Below are 19,801 nucleotides of genomic sequence, written 5' to 3'. Positions count from 1 at the left end.
GGGCATTTCCTTGATTAATGATTGATATGTAACATGTAACTGGCACAGCTCACTTTGCTTACCCTTTCCTGGGCAAGTAGTCCTGGATTATACTAAAAAAAAAAAAGCAAGCTGAGAAAACCATGAGGAACAAGGCAGTAAACTGTGTTCCTCCATGGCTTCTGCTTTAGTTCCTGCCCCCAGGTTCCTGCCTTGAGTTTCTTCCCTGGCTTGATTTAGTAACTGAATGTTACCTGAAGGCTGTAAAATGAAATAACCACCTTCTTCCCCAGGCTGTTTTTGGTCATATCATTTTATCCCAGCAATAGAAAGCAAGCTAGAAACACTTGCACTCTAGTCTTAATACTTATCTTTTATATCCAGTTCAAGTTTGTCTTTTCCCGTGACCTTGGTCTGCCTAGTGTCTTCCTTACCTTTAGTCTATATCTCTTAAAATAGGGTAGAGATATTGGATCTTAAATAAAAGGTTGAAATCTTTCTACTTACTGCATGTTGTCTTTACTTAGTATCCTGGCCTGAAGCTGCTGCCTGGACTGTGCAAATTGGCCCTTCTTTAACAGGTCCTGATAATGGATATTGAGACTTGGATGACAACTCTGAAGGAGTCCCAGGTTCTTGTGTACCAGAACAAAGAATTGGACATAGACAGATAGCTAGCAAAGCAAGAAGAACGTACTTCCAAGAGAAGACAGACCAAGGAGTCATCCTATCTACTAGTTGAGGCTTTTATGTTACCACAATATAGATTTTGGTCTCATTTGCATAGTATGGGCTTTTGGGTATATGCTCTGGCTATTACCTGTAGTACTGCATACAACTTCACAAGTCACATGTATCATTGCCATCATAAATTTCCATACAGGAGTATTTGTTTTAGGATCATCATGAGACACAGGTTACTATCAGATAACCTGGACAACCTCTGAGGCAACATTAGTGTAAGGAGCCAATTTCAGTGGGGGTTGGGGGAGGAGGTACTGGTTGATTAAGTCTGCCTCTTTAGCAACATGACTTTTGCATGCTAATGTTCTGAGGCATCACATAAGGCATTGCAGACCCTGGTCTGCTTTGATCTGCTTTCCTGAGGATGTTCTGCAGCTGATTTTTAGAGTTGAGTCTGCCTTTTCATTCACATGTCAATGTAACCGCCGTGACTTCCCTCTTTCTCTTACACAGGAACAGAGGGTAGCATAGCAAATGCAGTGTTTACAGGCACAACAGTGGGCCTGAAGATGCCACTCTTACCTTCTTGATACTGTCATCTCTATAAGCAACTCTCTCTCACCCACCACCTCCTGGGAGTCCTCTTACTCTGTGGCTCCAAGTTCTCTGTATATGCCTCATGTTAACTTGGGGGTGTAATCAGCAATGAACATGCATTTTTATTTCTTTTTGGTTTTTTGAGACACTGTTTCTCTGTAACCCTGGGTGTCTTGGAACTTGCTTTGTAGACCAGGTTGGCCTCAAACTAAGAAAGATCTGCCTGCCTCTGCCTCCCAACTGTTGGAATTAAAAGCATGCACCACTGTTGCCCAGCTTGCATTTGCTGCTTTTAACAAGCACTTCAAGACTGTGTTTAGGGTTTTATTTGTCCTCAGAATGAAACATTCTCTTTGTCTACAGAATTTGTCTTAGTGTTAAGACAATGAGAAAGTTCCACTTCACACCTAAACATTAGGAGTAAGATTTGGCTCTTTCTCTCTTTTTTAAGTGGAAGACAGTATAATAAAATGCCAGAAAGTCCTACTATTCCCAGAGTTATTAGGGTCCAAGCCTCAGTCTTGATGGCCCTGAAAAGCTACACTTGGCCATCTATCTTGAATGGGCCATTTAAACTGAGGAGTAACAGTTAAAAGCAAAGAAAGGAGATTTATTCAATGTAGCCACATTGGCAAAGATGTCCAGTGACCCTTCAAGCCCATCTTCAGGATCCTAATATTAGGGTTAGGTTAAAGTAGAAGGCAAGAAGTGTGCCTAACCAAGTGATCCTGGCCAATGTGTGCTCCATTCTATCCTCCAGGTTCCCCCGCAAGGTAGCTTGACATGTACTCAGAAATAGCAATCTCTGCCTGGGAAATAAGCTCCCATTCTGATGGGCCCGGGCTTTAGTCTTGTCTTTCTCATGTCAGGAGATTCCTAGGTAATTCCAACTTTTTGAGATCCATTGTCTCAATAGTCTGATAGCCAAAAAGAAGGAGCTCAAGCCACCTCTTTAGAATGACTTTGCTCCTGTCAAGCTGACTCTGGTCAAGCTTCTGCTACTAGTTAATCATAAGTAATTAATGAAAATGAGAATTTATACATTAGGCCTAGCCACATGCATTGAAAATGTAAGGACTGTATCCTTGTTCTCAAATCTTGGGTAGAGTTATTTTAGGGAAACTAAAAACTACTCAATTCAAATGTATCTTGGGCCAGAGAAGCTTCTTCTCCGAGCTAGATGACTTGCCTAGTAGGCATGAAGTACTGGACTCCATTTTTAGCACTTCAAAATATTTAGGACAACTTCACCTCATTTATGTAATGGCAGAGAGGAGGTATTTGATGCTGGCACCATGAAAAACTGATTTCTAACATCAGGTCTGTGAGCACTGGTACTACTTGAAGTAACAATGACAATGATATTTACAATTAATATTATAACAAAGCTATTAGATGCTAACTATGTGCCAATGGCACCTAAGGGCTCTACATGGGTTATCTGACATCATCATCATGCTAGAGATGTTTATTACAATATACAACCATGGAAAATCAGGCTTAGTGTATGTAACTGTTTTCCTAACCAACAGATTTCTTTGCAAGATCCTTGTATTTTTCCCTTTTATTGAAATAGATTTTTTTCTCATATAGTGTATCCTGATTATAGCTTCCCCTCCCTCTACTCCTCCCAGTTCCTCCCACCTCCCCTCGGATCCAAACCCACCCTTTTTCCTGTCTCTCATTAGAAAACAAACAAACCCCTGCATTCTTAATCCTTAGACAAAGCTGCTCATTTTTTTGCAGGCATTTCATAAGGTAGAATACATGCTTTTGATAGTAATAGTTTTAAAATATAGAGTGCTTAAAAAGCAGAGGTCTAATAGAAGCCTTATTCTTCTAGATGGAAGAGGCAGGCTTAGAAGAATGTACCATCTCCTCTTTGATAGTACCATCTAAAAGGGGAGGCAGGAAGCTAGTCTTAACCCATGTCTGCTCTCTATGTGGAAAAGGCACTTGGGTTGCAGACATTTGCCTGCCATTGTCTGCTTCAAGCTCACTGAAGGCTGCTGACAGGGTAATGCATTTGGAAACCAAACTTCTGCTCCTCTTGAACTTTGCAAAAATGTGAGGTTGCCAGCTACTATAAGATGAAAATAGCACCAATATTTAGCCAAGAGTTTTCAGAATTGGAAAGAGGCTCAGAGATATTTTTAAGATCAAATGGAACGAGGTAGGGTTTTTCAATTATGCTTAATAAAATAAATGGGACTAAAGAAATAAGCATTTCCAAACAAATACACATAATAGTGTTAAATCATATCAATCATTCTTGTTTTCTTATCTCACTGGAAATAATTTCTTAGAGCCTTTAAAAACAGAATGTAGGTACTAAATCTGACTTTCTGAAATCTTTTTCTCTTGAAATTTGATGAAGGTGTTTTATGCAGTATTGAAGAGGTTGAGCAATGTAAAAGGATGCATTCTGCAGTAGAAGGAGTTTGCCAGAGCTCCAAGTGGTGGATGCTTAAGAGATATCACTGCTAGAATGCAAATCAATGGTTTAAACAAGCTCAGCCTTAAAGTCCCAAAGGGGGGAAAGACAGGGTATGAATTCTGCCTCCTGGAACTCTTGCATAGAGTTGTAGGATTCTAAAGCAAAACAAAAACAAAAACAGAAACACACAAAAAATCTTGGGATTCTACAACTCCATCTTCTGTGTTATAGATGAGGAAACTGAGTTAGAGAGAGATGCTTCCCGGATTGTCCAAAGACAGAAGCTCTTAGCACACTGTCAGGATGCAGTTTTCTGTCATAGCAACAACTCATCAAAGATGGTCACTGCTGTGACCTAAACACGTTTGTTCACAGTGCAGAGTGCTCATCCTTTGTAGGGCCATCTGTGTGACAATGACAAAAGCATACATCTTTCTATTTTCCTTATTTTTGTTCCTGTGTATGGCATGTTTGCTAACAAATGTTAACCTAGTAAGAATTTTCAGTGTTTCACTGATTAAAAAGAAAAAAATAACCCTAGTTATTGAGGGAAAGTCTATTTTCTTGAAATGATAGAATGAAATTTGAAACGAAATTATCAACCAAGATTCATACTCTGCATTGTGGAACCACAGTGGACTTGTCAATCAAGAGCTTACCGTTACAGAGTGAAATCCAGGCAGCCATGGTTAGTGCATCAGCTCTATGTCACTGTCCGCACTCTCTCTGTCCTCAGCTATCAGTACTAGAGTGGCTCTCTCTGTCCATTCATCAGAGTGTAGCGAAGTCACTTAGGTCCTATGTCATGTCTACATTCTAAGAAGGCAGAAGAAAGCAACAGAGAGCAAATAATGAGATATCATTTGAGGAAAGTCATACCCTGAAATCCTGCGTACTTTTCTGATTTGGGGTCCTCATTGGCGAGACTGTCTCATGAGCGGTCCTATCACCAGGCAAACTGGGATTTGAGTATATTATCACATCTCCCCTCTGATACTAGGATTCAACTGTCACAAACAAGGAAATAAAGAACATTTAATAGAGATAATTAGCAGTATTCACCACAAAAAAAAATGAGTTTTCTCTTACACAAGGCTGTGTGGTATAAAATAATAGCTACTGGCCACATATGGCTATTAAAAGTGGCCAAGATGAACTGAAATTTTCTATAAATTCAAAATGTTCCCCCAATACTGAAGAATTAGTATGAAAAAGAATATAAGCTATCAGATTAATAATTTTATATCACTTATATACTGAGATAAAATTTTTATATATTGGGTTAAATATATTACTGAAACTAATATCTGTTTTTAATTGTTTTGTTTTAGCTTGGATAGTTAAGTTATACTTGTACCATATCCATAGTTTTCATTGCATTTCAAAGTTTGGAAAAAACTTTTTTGGCTTAGTACACTCTGTATTTATTTGCAAATTACTTTGAACTACTGAGTAATTAATCAGTCATAATTCAACTATTGAGAATGTCTAAGGAAATTGGCTCCTTATATCCTGGCTGGCAAATTTTTCCTAAGAAAATTGACTGAAGTAACCAAAGAGAAGCAGTTTTAAAAGAAAAAAAATGTCATGCATCAGTGGGGGAGTGTAACCACATGGCAGAAATTGAAAGGATTTCAACTGGTCATAGTGAGAGCACATGCAGACCAAAGAGAGGACTAAGCTAGAAGGGTTATTTCCGAGAAAATAAGGCAGTACTGCAAAAAGGAAATAATACATGTTTTCCAAAAAACTAAAGTTCCAAAATTAAGATAAAGGCAGAGAGATCAAAAATGTTTTACAGACAGGGAAAAATGGTTTAAAAAAAAAAAAAAAAGCTTCCAGATATTAAAGTGTCTATGGATCCGTGACTTATTGGTGCTTCCTAGACATCCTACTTCCATTTGCTCAGATCTGCCTCTTCATATGTGGTCATCAGCCTGTGCCCTTCTCCAAGTTATTACACACTGTGTAAAAGAGTGGCTTGTGTGATGCTCCTTCCTCTGTGTGACTCCACAGAAAAGCAGCATTTGTCTCAGTTTTGAATGCAAATGCAGAGGCTGGAGGACGCTGCAGCTCACTGTGCAGGATGACACCACCATTGTCCCAACACCATCCATGAGGCACAGGCTGATAACTAACTCATTCGTAAAAGTAAAAGTTCCCTGTGTTAGTTAGGGCTTTCTAAAGGAACAAAACTAGTAGGATGAATGCATATATTTAAATATAAGTATGTATTTATATTGGATTTATTAGACTGGTCTATAAGATATGGTCCAAGTAGTCTAATAATGCCTATTTCATACTGGAGAAGCTGAGAACCCACCAGTGACTCAATTCTCAAGGGTGGATGTCTCCATACTCCCAATATGGCACTGAAGAACTGAAGAATTCTTGAAGGCTACTGGTCTTCAGTCTGCCTTGGAAATCCAGAGAATTTAGTTGTAATATGGGTGGTGAAATGCTTCAGCAACAGAATAGATGAACTTGTCAGTGAAAGCAAGGGCAAGCAGGAAAAGGGCACATTTTCTTTCTTCGATGTCCTTTTTTTCTGGGCTACCACCTGAAGAAACTGCTCATATTTAAGGTGGGTGTTCCAACTTCAAAAAATCTGATTTTTAAAAAAGCCCTCAAAGGAGTACCCAGTGACTTGTGTTTTAGTTGATTCTAGATACAGTCAGGTTGACAACCAAGATTAGCCATCACACTACCTATAAACACACAAAGAAACATTGAAACAAATGAACAAACAAGCATATTAAAACCACATCAATAAATCGGGACCCTAAACACCAAACTCACTAGATTGAAGAAGGATGCAGCACCCTCATATGGACCTCAGAAGAGGAGGACACCCTCGCATGAACCTCAGAAAGAGTGACAATAGCCCCCTCCAACTTGTCATCTGACCACATGGTTTATCAAGTGACTGACAAGGACTTAGCTCAGTTCACTCCCCACTAATGAGTACTTACTTGAATTGCCATCCTCCTCTCCATCCCTGTATCTATCCATCTAGACCTGGTTCTGTGCATCATCTCTGGAGCTCAGCTCAACCCTAATGCCTAACTCATCATTGTGGTCCTGCAACCCAGCCTCCAGCAGCTTTCCAGCTGTGCTTGTTAATAGCTTGTCTAACTTCAGTAACTATCCCTGCATCTGTATCAGCTATCTGCTCTGTGTCTAATAAGGCCTCTTTCAACTCCTCGAACTCTGCTGTAGATAGTTTACACACACACACACACACACACACACACACACACACACACACACACACCACATACACACACATACACACATAACACATACACACACAAGCACAAACACACACACATACAGAGAGAGAGAGAGAGAGAAAGAGGGGGGAGGAAGGGAGGAGAGATAGTATAATGTGGTGGTCTAAGAGTTAACATTAGTTATTAATACTAAAAGGAAAAGAAAAAAATCATGTTTTCCAATAGCTATCTATCAAAGAAATTGGAACTACTTGGCAAATTGCAGTCAAAGAAAACTTGATGTTGTTTGTAAATGCATTATTACTCAATAAAATATAAGACTGAAAATACAGAAATATGTCCATCTATGTTTCTGACATAGTGAATTTACAACAGTTCCTGAAGACTTTCTCCTACCCATGGGCAGAAACACCAGGATAGAATACCCCTCCCAAAGAAGCTAAGCTGATTACTAACAGAAGCTTGTGACTAAATATGCTGCCTCTGTAGCCTTTTGGTGGCTCTGAAGAATGTTTTAAACCAGATCCTATGTCTCTCTTGGGGGACTTTATTCTAGTAAATCTCAAGAGGACACTGTAGTAGCAATCCTACATTGATTCCCTTCATTTCCCTTCTCACTCAAATGCCTCCCACTAATTACAGAGAGAAGCCAAGTGATCACCAATGGCTGGAGAGTTTGATGGACAGTGATTTTAGGATGCCAGGCTTCTTTAGAAGACAAAATATTTTAAAACTAGATACTGATAATTATTGAATAAGTCTGTGAACATGCTAAAGGATAGTGGGCTATACATTTGAAATGGGTATATAATATATAAACTCTATTAGGCTAAAGAGGAGTGGGAGGGGTACCAGTACACTAGGTAATCATTGCTACAGAAAGAATTACAGTCATGAAAGTATTTGATGGACATGAAATGAAAATGGAATAAGTATTAACCCTGACAACAAGAAAACATTAAAATGTAAAAATAAGGGACAATAAATTAGTGCTAGGATGTAACTATTCATTTTATCATATTTTTATGGCTAGAAGTAATTTTACCCAGATGCAAAGTTATGAAAAAAATCATGTTGTCTCCATCCTTGTTGGTTTTCATGATTAGTTTCTTTTGTTTTGTTTTGTTTTTTGATCATATAGAGATGTCTGGGGGAAGTAATATCTTTAGTGATTGATATGTTTGAGAATTTTTCTATCATTTTTAATTGTGTTGTTTTCTTTTGCCATTTTCTGGAAATATAAATTTATCAAGCCTGAAAACAGGATTGTCTTTAAACATCTCCTAAACCTAAGATCTAGCTATGCTCATGTCTAAGCAAGGCACAGCTCTCATCTCAAAGGGAATAAGAGATACTTTATTCTGGAGCCAAATATAAGTGACCATAGCCCAGAAATATGGATTACAATCATAAGGAATACCATATCAACACTGTAATAATTTCATACAGTTTTTGTAGCAGCAGTACATAGACTGTCATAAGTCAAAGTGTTTTTAAAATATATTGATGGGAGCATCAGGTAGACCAGGTAACATAGCAAGGAAATCTGTTATCTGTCTCTTTTAGCCTTTGGGTTGGTGGAAGCCAAAGTGTTATAAGGGTGTTAGGTCAGATATGAAGGAGAGTAATAAATACCAATGAATGGGAAAAGACAGCCCAAGATAATATGGTTCCAGGCTTGCTATATTCCATAATCATAGATTTGAATCAATCAACTAGCCTTATAAAGTCTTATTTTTAAGATTTTCAAAGAAAATTAATTATGATATATATCTGCATTTGGGTATGTGCACATAAGTGCAGATGCCTTCTGGGACAGAGACATCAGATGTCCCTGGACCTGGAGTTACAGGAGGTTGTGGCACCTGCTGTTGGAAGCTGGAAAGCTAACTTAGGTCTTCAGGCAAAGCAACAAGTGTTCCTAAGTGCTGAACCATCTCTCCAGCCCCCAGTCTTAGAAAATAATTAACACAGATGTGGCTTTTTTTCTGGGAACTTCAGTTCACACTCAATATGGGAAAAAGAAAAAATATGAAGAGCACAGTCTTAGAGGATTTTTTTCATGGCAGTGAGTATGAGCCACAGAATAACAATTCATCAGGTTCCTGGAGAGAAAAGCCTGCTGGGAAGCCTAACAACTTCCATTCCTATTTAATTTTAGAGCAGATGCCCAAATTCCCCTCTCCTTTAAGCTTTATTGGGAACTTTACCCTTGTATCTCATCTCATCTCATCTTTTTCTTTTCCCACTCCCACCTGTCTTCCTCTCCCTCTTCTCCCCTTCCCTGCTTCTCTGTTATGAACCAAAGAAACATAGTGAACATGTTGACCATGCTTATCTCTTTCCACAATGTCAGATTTACTGAGTAACAAGAAATCTACAAGATAAGTGTTTTCACTGGCAGCAGTTTGCCAGATACTTCCACCTTTCTTGATAGTCCTGGCTGAGGCAAGCATAGGTTATTTACTCATATTAATTTCTGTTACTCACCCCCCCCCAGATCATACATTATGCATCACAAAGAGGTTTCAACAGTCCTGAGGAGCAGAGGAATTGATAGAAATGTCATCAAACCAAATCAAGAATGGAGCTGTAGGTGCAGCAGCTATGGCGGCTACTGAATTGGCTTCAGAGTCGGGGTTGCAGGAGCTGGATGAAGTGAAGGATGGTACTGGAGTCAGATGGGTTGATGGGTATATGAATGGATGTCTGGTCCAGTTGGTGAACTAGAAGACATGCAGACAGCAAGTCAAGTAGGCTTCATCAACAGCAGTAGTAAGCTTAACGCTGGAGCCCTATGAGTAGCCAGGAGTTCTTTCCCTGTCCAACCCTTGATGCACATACCCAACAATAGGATGTTAGGTCTATAGGCCATCACAGTGTTAGGTGTCCTCTTCCTTATAGGGCCCAGATGAGGAAATTACATCATTTTCTCAGTCCTGCATGTCCAGTCAGTTCTCATTTTCCTGATGCATTTTTTAATACACCCATGTGCCCCTGCAGTCCAGATTCACCCTGACAAATCCATAGGATGGTACTTTTTCTATAATTGGGGATAAGTCACCTATCTTTCTGTGCTGTGTGGCTGGTCCTGGACAGAAGGTGCTGTTCACATGACAACCCAAACACCTCCATCCTCAGAATGGAGCAAAGGCTGCTCACAAAATGGAGTCATTCAGGACAAGACAGAGTCTGAAAACAACTGTTTTACACACATCGAATAACTAAGGGCAAGGCACAGCTATATCTCAGCATTCTCTCCTTCTTTGTGTGAATATGTGCCAGATGAGCTGGTTTGTGGGCCTATTTAAGATGAAAAAGTACTTCTACGTCCTGTGGGGAAAAAATCAAGCCTTCTTGAACTCGGAACACAAAACCATTTTGTCCTTACCTATGGCTGTGTTTTCCTCTTATTTTTCCTCCTGAATTCCCTTTTCCAAGAGGAGAAATTGAGTTAGGTCGGTCAGTACACATGAGGTATGAAAAATATGCCAGAGTCTATTTGATTGATCTTGTCCTGAAGTGATTTCTTTGGGGCCTGACATGACCATTGGCCATTTTGGAGCAGAGATTGCTGAGTTGCCCACGGAACATCTCAGCCTCCATCCATGACAGGGAAATAAGGACAAGGCAGTGAAAGCTAAGTCTGGTCTCTGATGATAGTAAAGGGGCTGGTAACACTTACAGAAGAGATTGGAAAAGGGTCACCAGACCCACATCTAAGACTCCAGCTACCACTTTCTTCTGCCTCCCCGCTTCATGCTGTCTTAGGGACTGCTGGAGTATATAAGAGATGGAAGCTAACTGAGGATGGGATTTGAATGATACAGCAGTCGGATGCAGAGGCTTTTAAGTCACCTGTTCCTGGAAGTCAGCCCATACTAATTCTCATGTGAATGACCCCAAGGGTGCCCTCCCTTGATGAACAGGTATTGCTTCACATCTCCCCAGAAAGCATCCGACAACAATGCATAAGCCCTGCCTATCACTCAGTGAAAGGAAACCTGCTGACAACCACCACAGGGTAGGATGATTGGTAGCTATGTGGTTATTAGTAGGCTTGAAGGTTATCCAGGAGGATGGACTCCCCCATAGTCTTACCTCCTGTGTCCCTGGGAACACACTAACTTTACCAGTGAAAACAACATATCGTAAAAGAAGGGAGGAAGCACCTGTAATTGCCTCTCTTTAAAATTTGAAGTACCATAAGGATAGGAGGTAGCAGGGCCTCGTTGAGGTCCATTAAGGCAAAGCTGTTTCCTCCTGCTATAGCAGGTCTAATTTTATAGATTCATGTTTTTGTTTAATCTTTTTAAATCTATTGTGGCATGCTTTTCAGTCAAAGATATAGAATCTGAGTGGTATCTCTGGCCCCGGATGGAGAAGTAGCTTTCTGAACTGTTAACATTATCAGATTATTACCCTGCAAGAGGCTTTCTGGGAAAACAACCCCAAAAGCCTACTATTATATGCTCTCTTGGGAGTTAATCAAAGTGGGTGTGGATACTCTGGTGATCGGATGGCTGAATATCCTAATTGTCATCATAGAACCCTTATCTACTGACTGATGGAAGCAGATGCAGAGATCCACTGCCGGGTCCTAGGTGGAGTTGCAGGAGTCCAATCGATGAGAGAGAGGAGGGATTCTATGAGCAAGAGATAGCAAGACCATGATTGGAAAAAGTACAGAGACAACTAGCCAAACTAGTGAAAATACATGAACCATGGACCAATTACCGAGGAGCCCCCATAGTACTGGACTAGGTCCTCTGGGTAAGTGAGACAGTTGTTTAGCTCAAACTGTTTAGGGGTCCCCAGGCAGTGGGACTGGGACCTGTCCCTAGTGCATGAGCCAGCTTTTTGGAGCCTAGTGCCTATGGTGAGACACTTTGCACAGCCTTGGTACAGAGAGGAGGGACTTGGACCTGCCTCAGATGAATCTACCAGGCTCTGTTGACTCCCCAGGGGAGACCTTGCCTTAGAGGAGGTGGGGGGGGAAGGCTGGAGGGGGTGAGAGGAGGAAGGACAGGGGAATCTGCGGTTGATATGTAAAATGAATAGAAAATCTTTTAATTAAAAGAAAGAAAGAAAGAAAGAAAGAAAGAAAGAAAGAAAGAAAGAAAGAAAGAAAGAAAGAAACGAAGGAAGGAAGGAAGGAAGGAAGGAAGGAAGGAAGGAAGGAAGGAAGGAAGGAAGGAAGACACCCCCAGGAAACTTGTCTCAAGAAACTTTAGAAAATAGTGTCTAGAAGCTATAGGCAGGCACAGTGGTCTACCCACATGTCTACTCTTGCCCTATAACACTGTTTTTCTGAACATAATCCCTTTGGCACAGTGTTCACTTGCAAGACAAGAATGATTGCCTCTGCAATGGCTCCCTTGGTCACTGTCCTTTTTTCCCCTGAGTGTTTTCCTGTGCATGTTACTTTTGCCATTGTGAATGGTTTCCAATGTGATGGTGCCTTTGGTCATTGCCCACTCTCACCTTTGAAAATGCCTCCTGTTATGTGAGATAAACTCTGTCTTCAATACTACATTCTATGTCTTTCCTGAATTCATTTGATGGAGACCATGTCAGCAGTTCTCAACTTGTGGGTCACAACAGGGGGTTGAATGACCCTTTCACGGGGATTGCCTAAGACAATCAGGTAAACACAGATATTAACATTACAATTCATAACAGTAGCAAAATTACAGTTATGAAGTACCAATAAAATAATTTTATGGCTGGGGTTCACTACAACATGAGGAACTGTATAAAAGTGTCAAAGAATTAGGAAGAATGAAAACCACTACTATAAGAAGTAGGAAGCTGAGGGGAGATAAGGAGCTAAGCTCAGTAACAATAGGATGGTTATGAAATAGGAAAGACTTTGTGATGGTGAAAAAATTAAGTACATGGTATGGAGAGACATGTTAGTAGAGAAGGGTAGAAGATAATATTCAATGAACACAGCAGGTGAAAGGAGGTATTGGAATCATAGTAGATAATTCTCCCTAGTGCTCATTTTAAAAAAATAATAATATAATAACCAAAGGAAAGAAGACAACACAATGAAAAAGGAATATTAAGAGCTTTTGATACAGCATAGCCTGGCTTGTCCTGAGTTATAACTGTGGCATTCCATGTTGTAGCTGGATTTGCCTATCTCAGCTTCATATTCTTTTCTATAAACTTGGAAAACTATCAACAACTTTTTTGCATGGTTCTAAGAAGAGTAGAAACTGAGATAACAACATGAGTTTCTAGTAAGTATCAAGTATCTAACAAATAAAAATTGTACTATAATGAGAATTACAATTATTTTATTCTACTATTAATTCATAAAAACACAAAAGCACCATGTTTGATGAGTATGTGCTTGATGAAATATATAAAGGGTAAAAAGTTTTCTTCTATGACTCCAATAAAAAACAGGCACAAATGTGTCATATTGGGTAAGATTTAAGACAGACTCTGAAGTTTTCCTTTCTCTATTAAAACTATAAACATTTAATGATCACATCTATTTGTTAAGCACATTCTTAACACTAAGTGGCATGCAAGGATGGAGAGAGTACAATTCCTGGCCTTCGATAATTCCTAGAAGCATATGTGGGTATTTACAAATAATCGTAGGACAAAAACAATAGAGATTACAATAGAGAACATAAATGCATTGACTTACTTTGTGCTGAGCATCATACATACAGACACTAATTCTTATTCCCAGCTTACCAAACTGTAAGCCAAGCTAAATAAATGCTGAAGTAACATATGAATGTACAGTGGGGTTGGGAAATAATCCAAAGAACTGACCCCTACTATAAGAAGATGGAGGAAAGAAGAGAAGAGAAGAGGAGAGGAGAGGAGAGGAGAGGAGAGGAGAGGAGAGAAGAGGAGAGAAGACTGGTGGAGGCCTGGAAGAAGTCTTTCAATTCAGTCATTGAATGACCTGTGGGATATTGATAATAAGGAAGAGTCATGAAGGGATGCATTGCTTATGGAAGCAAGAGCAAAGAGAGGAGCAAGAAGAAAGGGGGACACTCAGCACAGCTGATAGTCATAGCCAGCACCCGATGAGTCTAGACTTCACATAGGAGCACACAGGGGGGAAACATGTCTCTAGGTTCTGAGCTCTTGCCTGAGTCCATCCTCACTTCTTATTTTTGAAACAATTGGAGTAAAAGGGAGTACTCTTGGAAACACTCCAGCTCAGTGGTTCTCAACCTGCCTAATGCTGCAACCATTAAAGACAGTTCTTCATGTTGTGATGACTCCCAACCATAAAATTATTTCATTACTACTTTATAACTATAATTTTTCCACTGTTAGGAATCATAATATAAATAACTGATATACAGGATATCTGATATATGACCCCAGTGGGGTCATGACATACAGATTAAGAACAGCTGCTCTAGGTCCTTCCTTCACAATTAACAAACAATGGAGAAATTCAGTCTGCAGGTAGAAAAAATGAGAATAGAGAAAATACCTTCTTAGTTAGAAAAAGGATTTAGTATTTTTTTTTAAATCTTAAATACATTCAGTGCATTTTCTCTGAATATCTCAAAATAGAAGCACACACACCAGATAAATATATTTATTTCTAAGTAGGCATAGGGAATTTAATAGTGTCTTCCCAAAAAATATTTAGGCCTTCAGGGCATATCAAAAGGACCTTATTGGCAAACAGGTATTTTCACACATAATTAATTTGTGTGACATCATACGTATTAAAGTGAGCTGAAATCCAAAATTGGTATCCTTATAAGAAGGCCATGAAAGACAAGGTCATTTCCAGAGGGAAGATAGACATGTGAAGACAAAGGCAAGATCTGCAAAGACATATCTGCAAACCCAGGAATACAAAAGCCTCGGGTAAATCTGGAGAACTGGGAGAAGGCAAGGAGGAATTCTTTTCTTCTGAAGGAATATGTTCCTGCTGAACTCAGAACCATGAGAAAATACAATTCTGTTGTCTTAAGTCTCCCAAACTGATGTACAATCTTGGCTATTCTAGCAAACTCATGCAGTGGGCAACTGAAAATCATAGGTAGTCAATGATAAAATAAACTTGATTATAATATGGCATTTCCCCCCGCCCCAAAATAATAGAAGTAATAAATCTTACAAAAGTCATAGACTTTATGAAGACAAGGTGATACAACATTCCAGACAGCTGTCAATTGGATGAATCACAATAAGATTCAACAAACAAAATTTCCTCAACTTCTGTGTGCTAGATGTCATTACTTGTTCTCCAGTAGAAGTTTTAAGAACAGCCAAAAGCAAGAAAAACATTGAGTTATTTCTTTTTCTCTGCCCGTCTGTCCATTCGTACATCTATCTATTCTCCATCCATCTATTCACCCATCTCTCCATCCTTCCCTCTGACTACATAATGCACAGTTAAATCAGAACACATCAGGGCTGTTAACTGTAGATGGACCCATGAAATAGGAATTAACAGAATCAGGGCTTGGGAAAAAGAAAACCATCTTAAAGTCAGACTTCAACCAACTGGAGATTAAACACATTTGTTGCATGTAGGAATGTGTTGTGAAAGTTCATATGCTGTTATAGCTGATGGAATCATAAGTATGTCTATGTGGAAAGAGCTTGAAGGGAGGAAAATCAATAACTCAAGCATTCTGCCATGAGACCCAAGCTAAAGAGAAGAGCTCCCACCGGCCAATGAAACTCCAAAACTCTCAGACCAGAGTTCGACTTCTTACCAACTTTCTTTCACTTCATCTGCCAGTCCCTCCTCTCTTCCAGCTATGAATTCACAGTCAGGCAGCGTCAGTATATGCGGTGTGCTGCAGTGAAAATGCAAACACATTTTCTATAATGAACATATGGGCAGCTCCAGTTGAAAAGAGTTCCGATCCTATCCCAAGCATGTCATTGGCTATGACTGCAGAAAAGCAGGCAGCAGACGGAATCAGGAAGCATGGAAGCAGGAAGGAAAGGATGTGTGCCTGACTGCTGCTTTAGATCCTGCGTGCCACCATGGCATGCCACAGCCTCTTACACATTGCCAGCTGGTGTGGCGTGTTGTGTTCCATGTGTTTAATGCATAGCGTTCATTCTACCACCCATGTTCTTATATAATTGGGAATGATTCTCATTCAAATTTTATGTGCATTGAAATTTTAATGTAATTATGGGTATTTTAAATTCATTAATTATGAGGTTAGGTATTCTAAAGTTAAAATACATATGCAAACAATTTCCACACATTCATACCTAGGCCTAATCATTATTAATATTTCCTATTTTCCTTCATATGTATTTATTACATATGTGCATAAATGTAAATATGTGCATATATACATATATACAACATACACAACTGTGCACCTCACATTTATCAGTGAGATTATTCTTTTACATATATTAGCCATGGTATCCTTGCACAGTTTTATTTTGCCTTGCTATCAATTTCAGTAGGGTAACAGAGACTCAAAATAACAATTTAAAACTAAAATTATTTTTCTCCTTCAAATCAATTACTTCTTAAAATATCAACTCCATGGCATCTTCTTCAAAATGCATGTTGTCCTTCTAATGTGGAAGAAGACATGTATTGTACAGACCTTTCCCTGATGAGCACAGTCGTGGCAAGTGCTGAGAGTCAAAGACAGAGCATGACTGTGGAATACACAGAGACAGTCAAAGGCTGAGAGCCATTGGTACATCACACAACTGCAGCTGTCTACTTAGTCAAGGGTGTTTACCACTCAAGTAGAACTGCATCAGCTGGCATGTAATCATTTCTTCTCAAACAATGAGGTTTCCCACGGTGCAATGGGAGACTTTCAATAGATGCCCAAGAACTCACAGCTGTTTGGTTTCTCTCAGGAGAAAGAAATCTGGTTTCTCTCAGGAGAGAGCAGATGATTTCTCCATCCAGGTTAAATAAATAAGATTGTTGTTTATTTTGGTACAAAACAAAGGAGAATAAGAACATAGTAAGGACTGCCTGGGATTTCAGTAAGTACTGGGCAAAGTAGAAGATAGACTAAGATTTGGGGTGTGTTGCTTCACATTGTACAGGACTTAAGGATTGGCTGACCACCATTTAAGGACCTGATCTTTCTTTCACTCTTCTCATTGAATGACCTTGGTGTTTTGTTGAGTGTCCACCTGTCCCATACTGTTTATTATTTCTTCATAAGACTTTCTTTACTTTTATTGTGTCCCTACACATGCCACAGTACATGTGTGGAGATCATAGGACAACTGGCAGCAGAGAGTTCTCTCCTTCTGTTATGTGGTTTCCATGGATTAAACTAAGTTGTCAGGCTTGGTGGCAAGCACTATTACCAGTTGAGCCATTGCCTTTCCAAGATGCTGCTGCTGCTGCTGCTGCTGCTTCTCCTTATCCTTATCCCCCATTCTCCCTTTCCTTCTGGTCCTCCCTCTTCCTCCTCTCCTACTCTTCCAACAAAGGAAAGCATCAAAAATTTTCTTTGGGAATAAAATCACACAAAGAAGAAAGAAATAGACTACACAAGACAAATAAAATGCTATTCCAGAAAAAAAAAATAATTCAGGCAACATAAAGAAAATTATGCACACCCCATGTAGTTCTCATGAGCATAAAATGTAAAACCTGGAAGGTGTGAGGCCAAAACAGGACAAAGATCAAGCATAAGTTCCTGTGACAACAAAATAAGATGAGAAGACAGTATGGCAGTGGGTTGAAGCATCCATTCATCAGAGCAAAAATGCCTTTTCTAGAACTCAATCAAATGCTAAGTCTACAGAACTCATTGGAAGAGATGACACTCTACTGGTAATTCACATAAGACAGATTGGTCTGAAATATAACATTATTCATGAATAAGAAGTCTTAATAAAGGTAAGATGCCTCTTCTTCCTAAATATCTTTGAAAGTCAATAGAAACTGAGAGAAATTTTAAATGATATTGAGAGGACTATTTTCAGATCACCTAAGAGGTATGGAAATGCAAAAAGCCAGACACTTCAAGAAAGGAGAAGTAATGAGTGAAGGCTAATTATAGCACATAGATAAATACATTACAGAGCCACATGTTTAAAACAACATCATTAAAGAGAAAAGTAGATATGGATGTGCTGGAGTCTCCAGTAGGAAAGGCTGGTCCCCACCCCCATTTAAATAGCCAGCAGAAGATGAAAGTGTATCTCCAGAGTGTCTTCATCTCTTTTTACAGAAGAAAAGATCATCTCTTAAGTGTCAGTTAAGGCTTGGCAATCTTTCCATCCCCAAAATAGTGTGCTAAAGCCACTTGTCAGCAATATTTCAGTGTATGTCAACAAAGCTGTCTTTTTCTAGGTACAGCTGTAACAAATCACCACAATCAATACATAATGCTTCAAACAATAGAGAATCATCATGGAGAGTTCTAGAGGGCTGAGTATTCCGTTGTCTTTCAGGGTTCTAGTGGGGTTCATTCCATCTGGAGGCTCCCTGAGAATCTGTTCCCTGCCTGTTTCAGTTTTTGGGGCCACCTCATTCTGACTCATGGTCCCAAGTTATATTGTACTTTTAGCCCTGTCTCCATCATTACATCATCCCTCTCTGACTCAGCCTCCTGATGCCACTGCTGAAAGCCCTGTGGTTATATTGAACCCACCTGAATAATACAGGCTAATCTTCCCATTTTAAGATTCCCTAATTTAATCATATTGTCAAAAAATCCTTTTTGCTATGCAAAATAGCATATCTATGGGTTCTAAGGATTAAGATGTGAGGAGCCTTCCAGAGGAGCTAAGTCTCATTCAGTTGAAGACATACTCTTGTTATTATCCTAATTATATAATTATAAAAAATCCACTAAAGAACAAAAGTCAGTTGAATCCACATACATACATTTATTTGTGACAGTAAAACAATGAAGAAAATTTTTCTAGATGCTGCTTAATCTTGTATGTATCATTAGCTTCAGTTCAGCTCTGCTTTTCCAAGAAATTGATAGGCAATGACAAATACTTGGCTCATTAACAAACAAAAGATATGAAATATTTCCATTTGTTTTGTATTTATACAGTCATTGATACTTATATATTGAATGCCTAATAACATCAAAATTATTATTAGAATCTTAATAATTGTAGCAGTAATTATAGTACAGTAGCTGTCATTTATCAAACACATTCTATGGGTCATTGTGCTAAGCCACATGACTTATTTGTTTTTAATCATCTTATAATGAGGATATTATCTTCCACAATATACAGCTGGAGAATCCAGAACTGAAAGATCTTACAGAGTGGCAGGCTGGCAGGTGCCAGGAACAGTAATGACCCTAAGGACCCCAACTTCATCATCTTTACCTGGGCAAGATACTGGACAAGGAGCAGAGAGGTAATCTCCTCCATGTGTTTGTCTTCCAAGAAAGAACGAGATTGACAGGAAAAGCAAGAGGAAAAGAACTGTGCAGTGGTGAAGAAAGATTAAGAAGCAGCTGGAACACATGGATAGGCATGAGCCCAGATTCCCTGGAAGGCACCAAACACTAAAGAACTCTTATATGGACAGGTTAAAGAGTAGTGGAGAAAACTCCAGACTGAGTCAAGAGAATGAGAGCTTGAGTCAAGAAAACACAGAGATTAAGAGGGTTTGGGGAACATTCGTGACAGCGAAGCATCCAGGACACATAGCCTTTCGGAGGTAAACACAGGCCAACTTATGCAGGGCTTCAAAGTGGGCTGGTGAGTCCGAACTTGATAGAAACTTCAGCAGTCAGCCTCGTTCAAAGTTTTAAGCCAAAGCTTGTTGTGACCAAGTTTGCATATTAGAATGGAAAGTGTCACTTATATAGTGACAATACCAGAAACAGGGAGGTTAAGCAGAGCACTTCTGTAGGAGTCTAGACATTGTGGCGAATTACAAATC

At 39.4% G+C, this 19,801-nt stretch overlaps 1 protein-coding gene across 1 annotated transcript in view; it reads left to right on the top strand.

The window, feature by feature from the left end:
• Nucleotides 1-9,537: 9,537 nt before the first annotated feature.
• The window catches only part of LOC114696894 (amyloid-like protein 2), a 74,076-nt gene continuing 63,812 nt past the window's right edge, over nucleotides 9,538-19,801 (top strand). Inside the window, 1 exon segment of the mRNA XM_028874849.2 lies at nucleotides 9,538-9,606. Coding sequence (XP_028730682.2) covers nucleotides 9,538-9,606 — 69 coding nt within the window.

This window comes from Peromyscus leucopus, chromosome 1, assembly GCF_004664715.2.
Source record: "Peromyscus leucopus breed LL Stock chromosome 1, UCI_PerLeu_2.1, whole genome shotgun sequence".
In the NCBI taxonomy this organism is placed as follows: Eukaryota; Metazoa; Chordata; class Mammalia; order Rodentia; family Cricetidae; genus Peromyscus; species Peromyscus leucopus.
The sequence above is the reverse complement of the archived record's forward strand: the minus strand, read 5'-3'. Positions and strand labels throughout refer to the sequence as shown.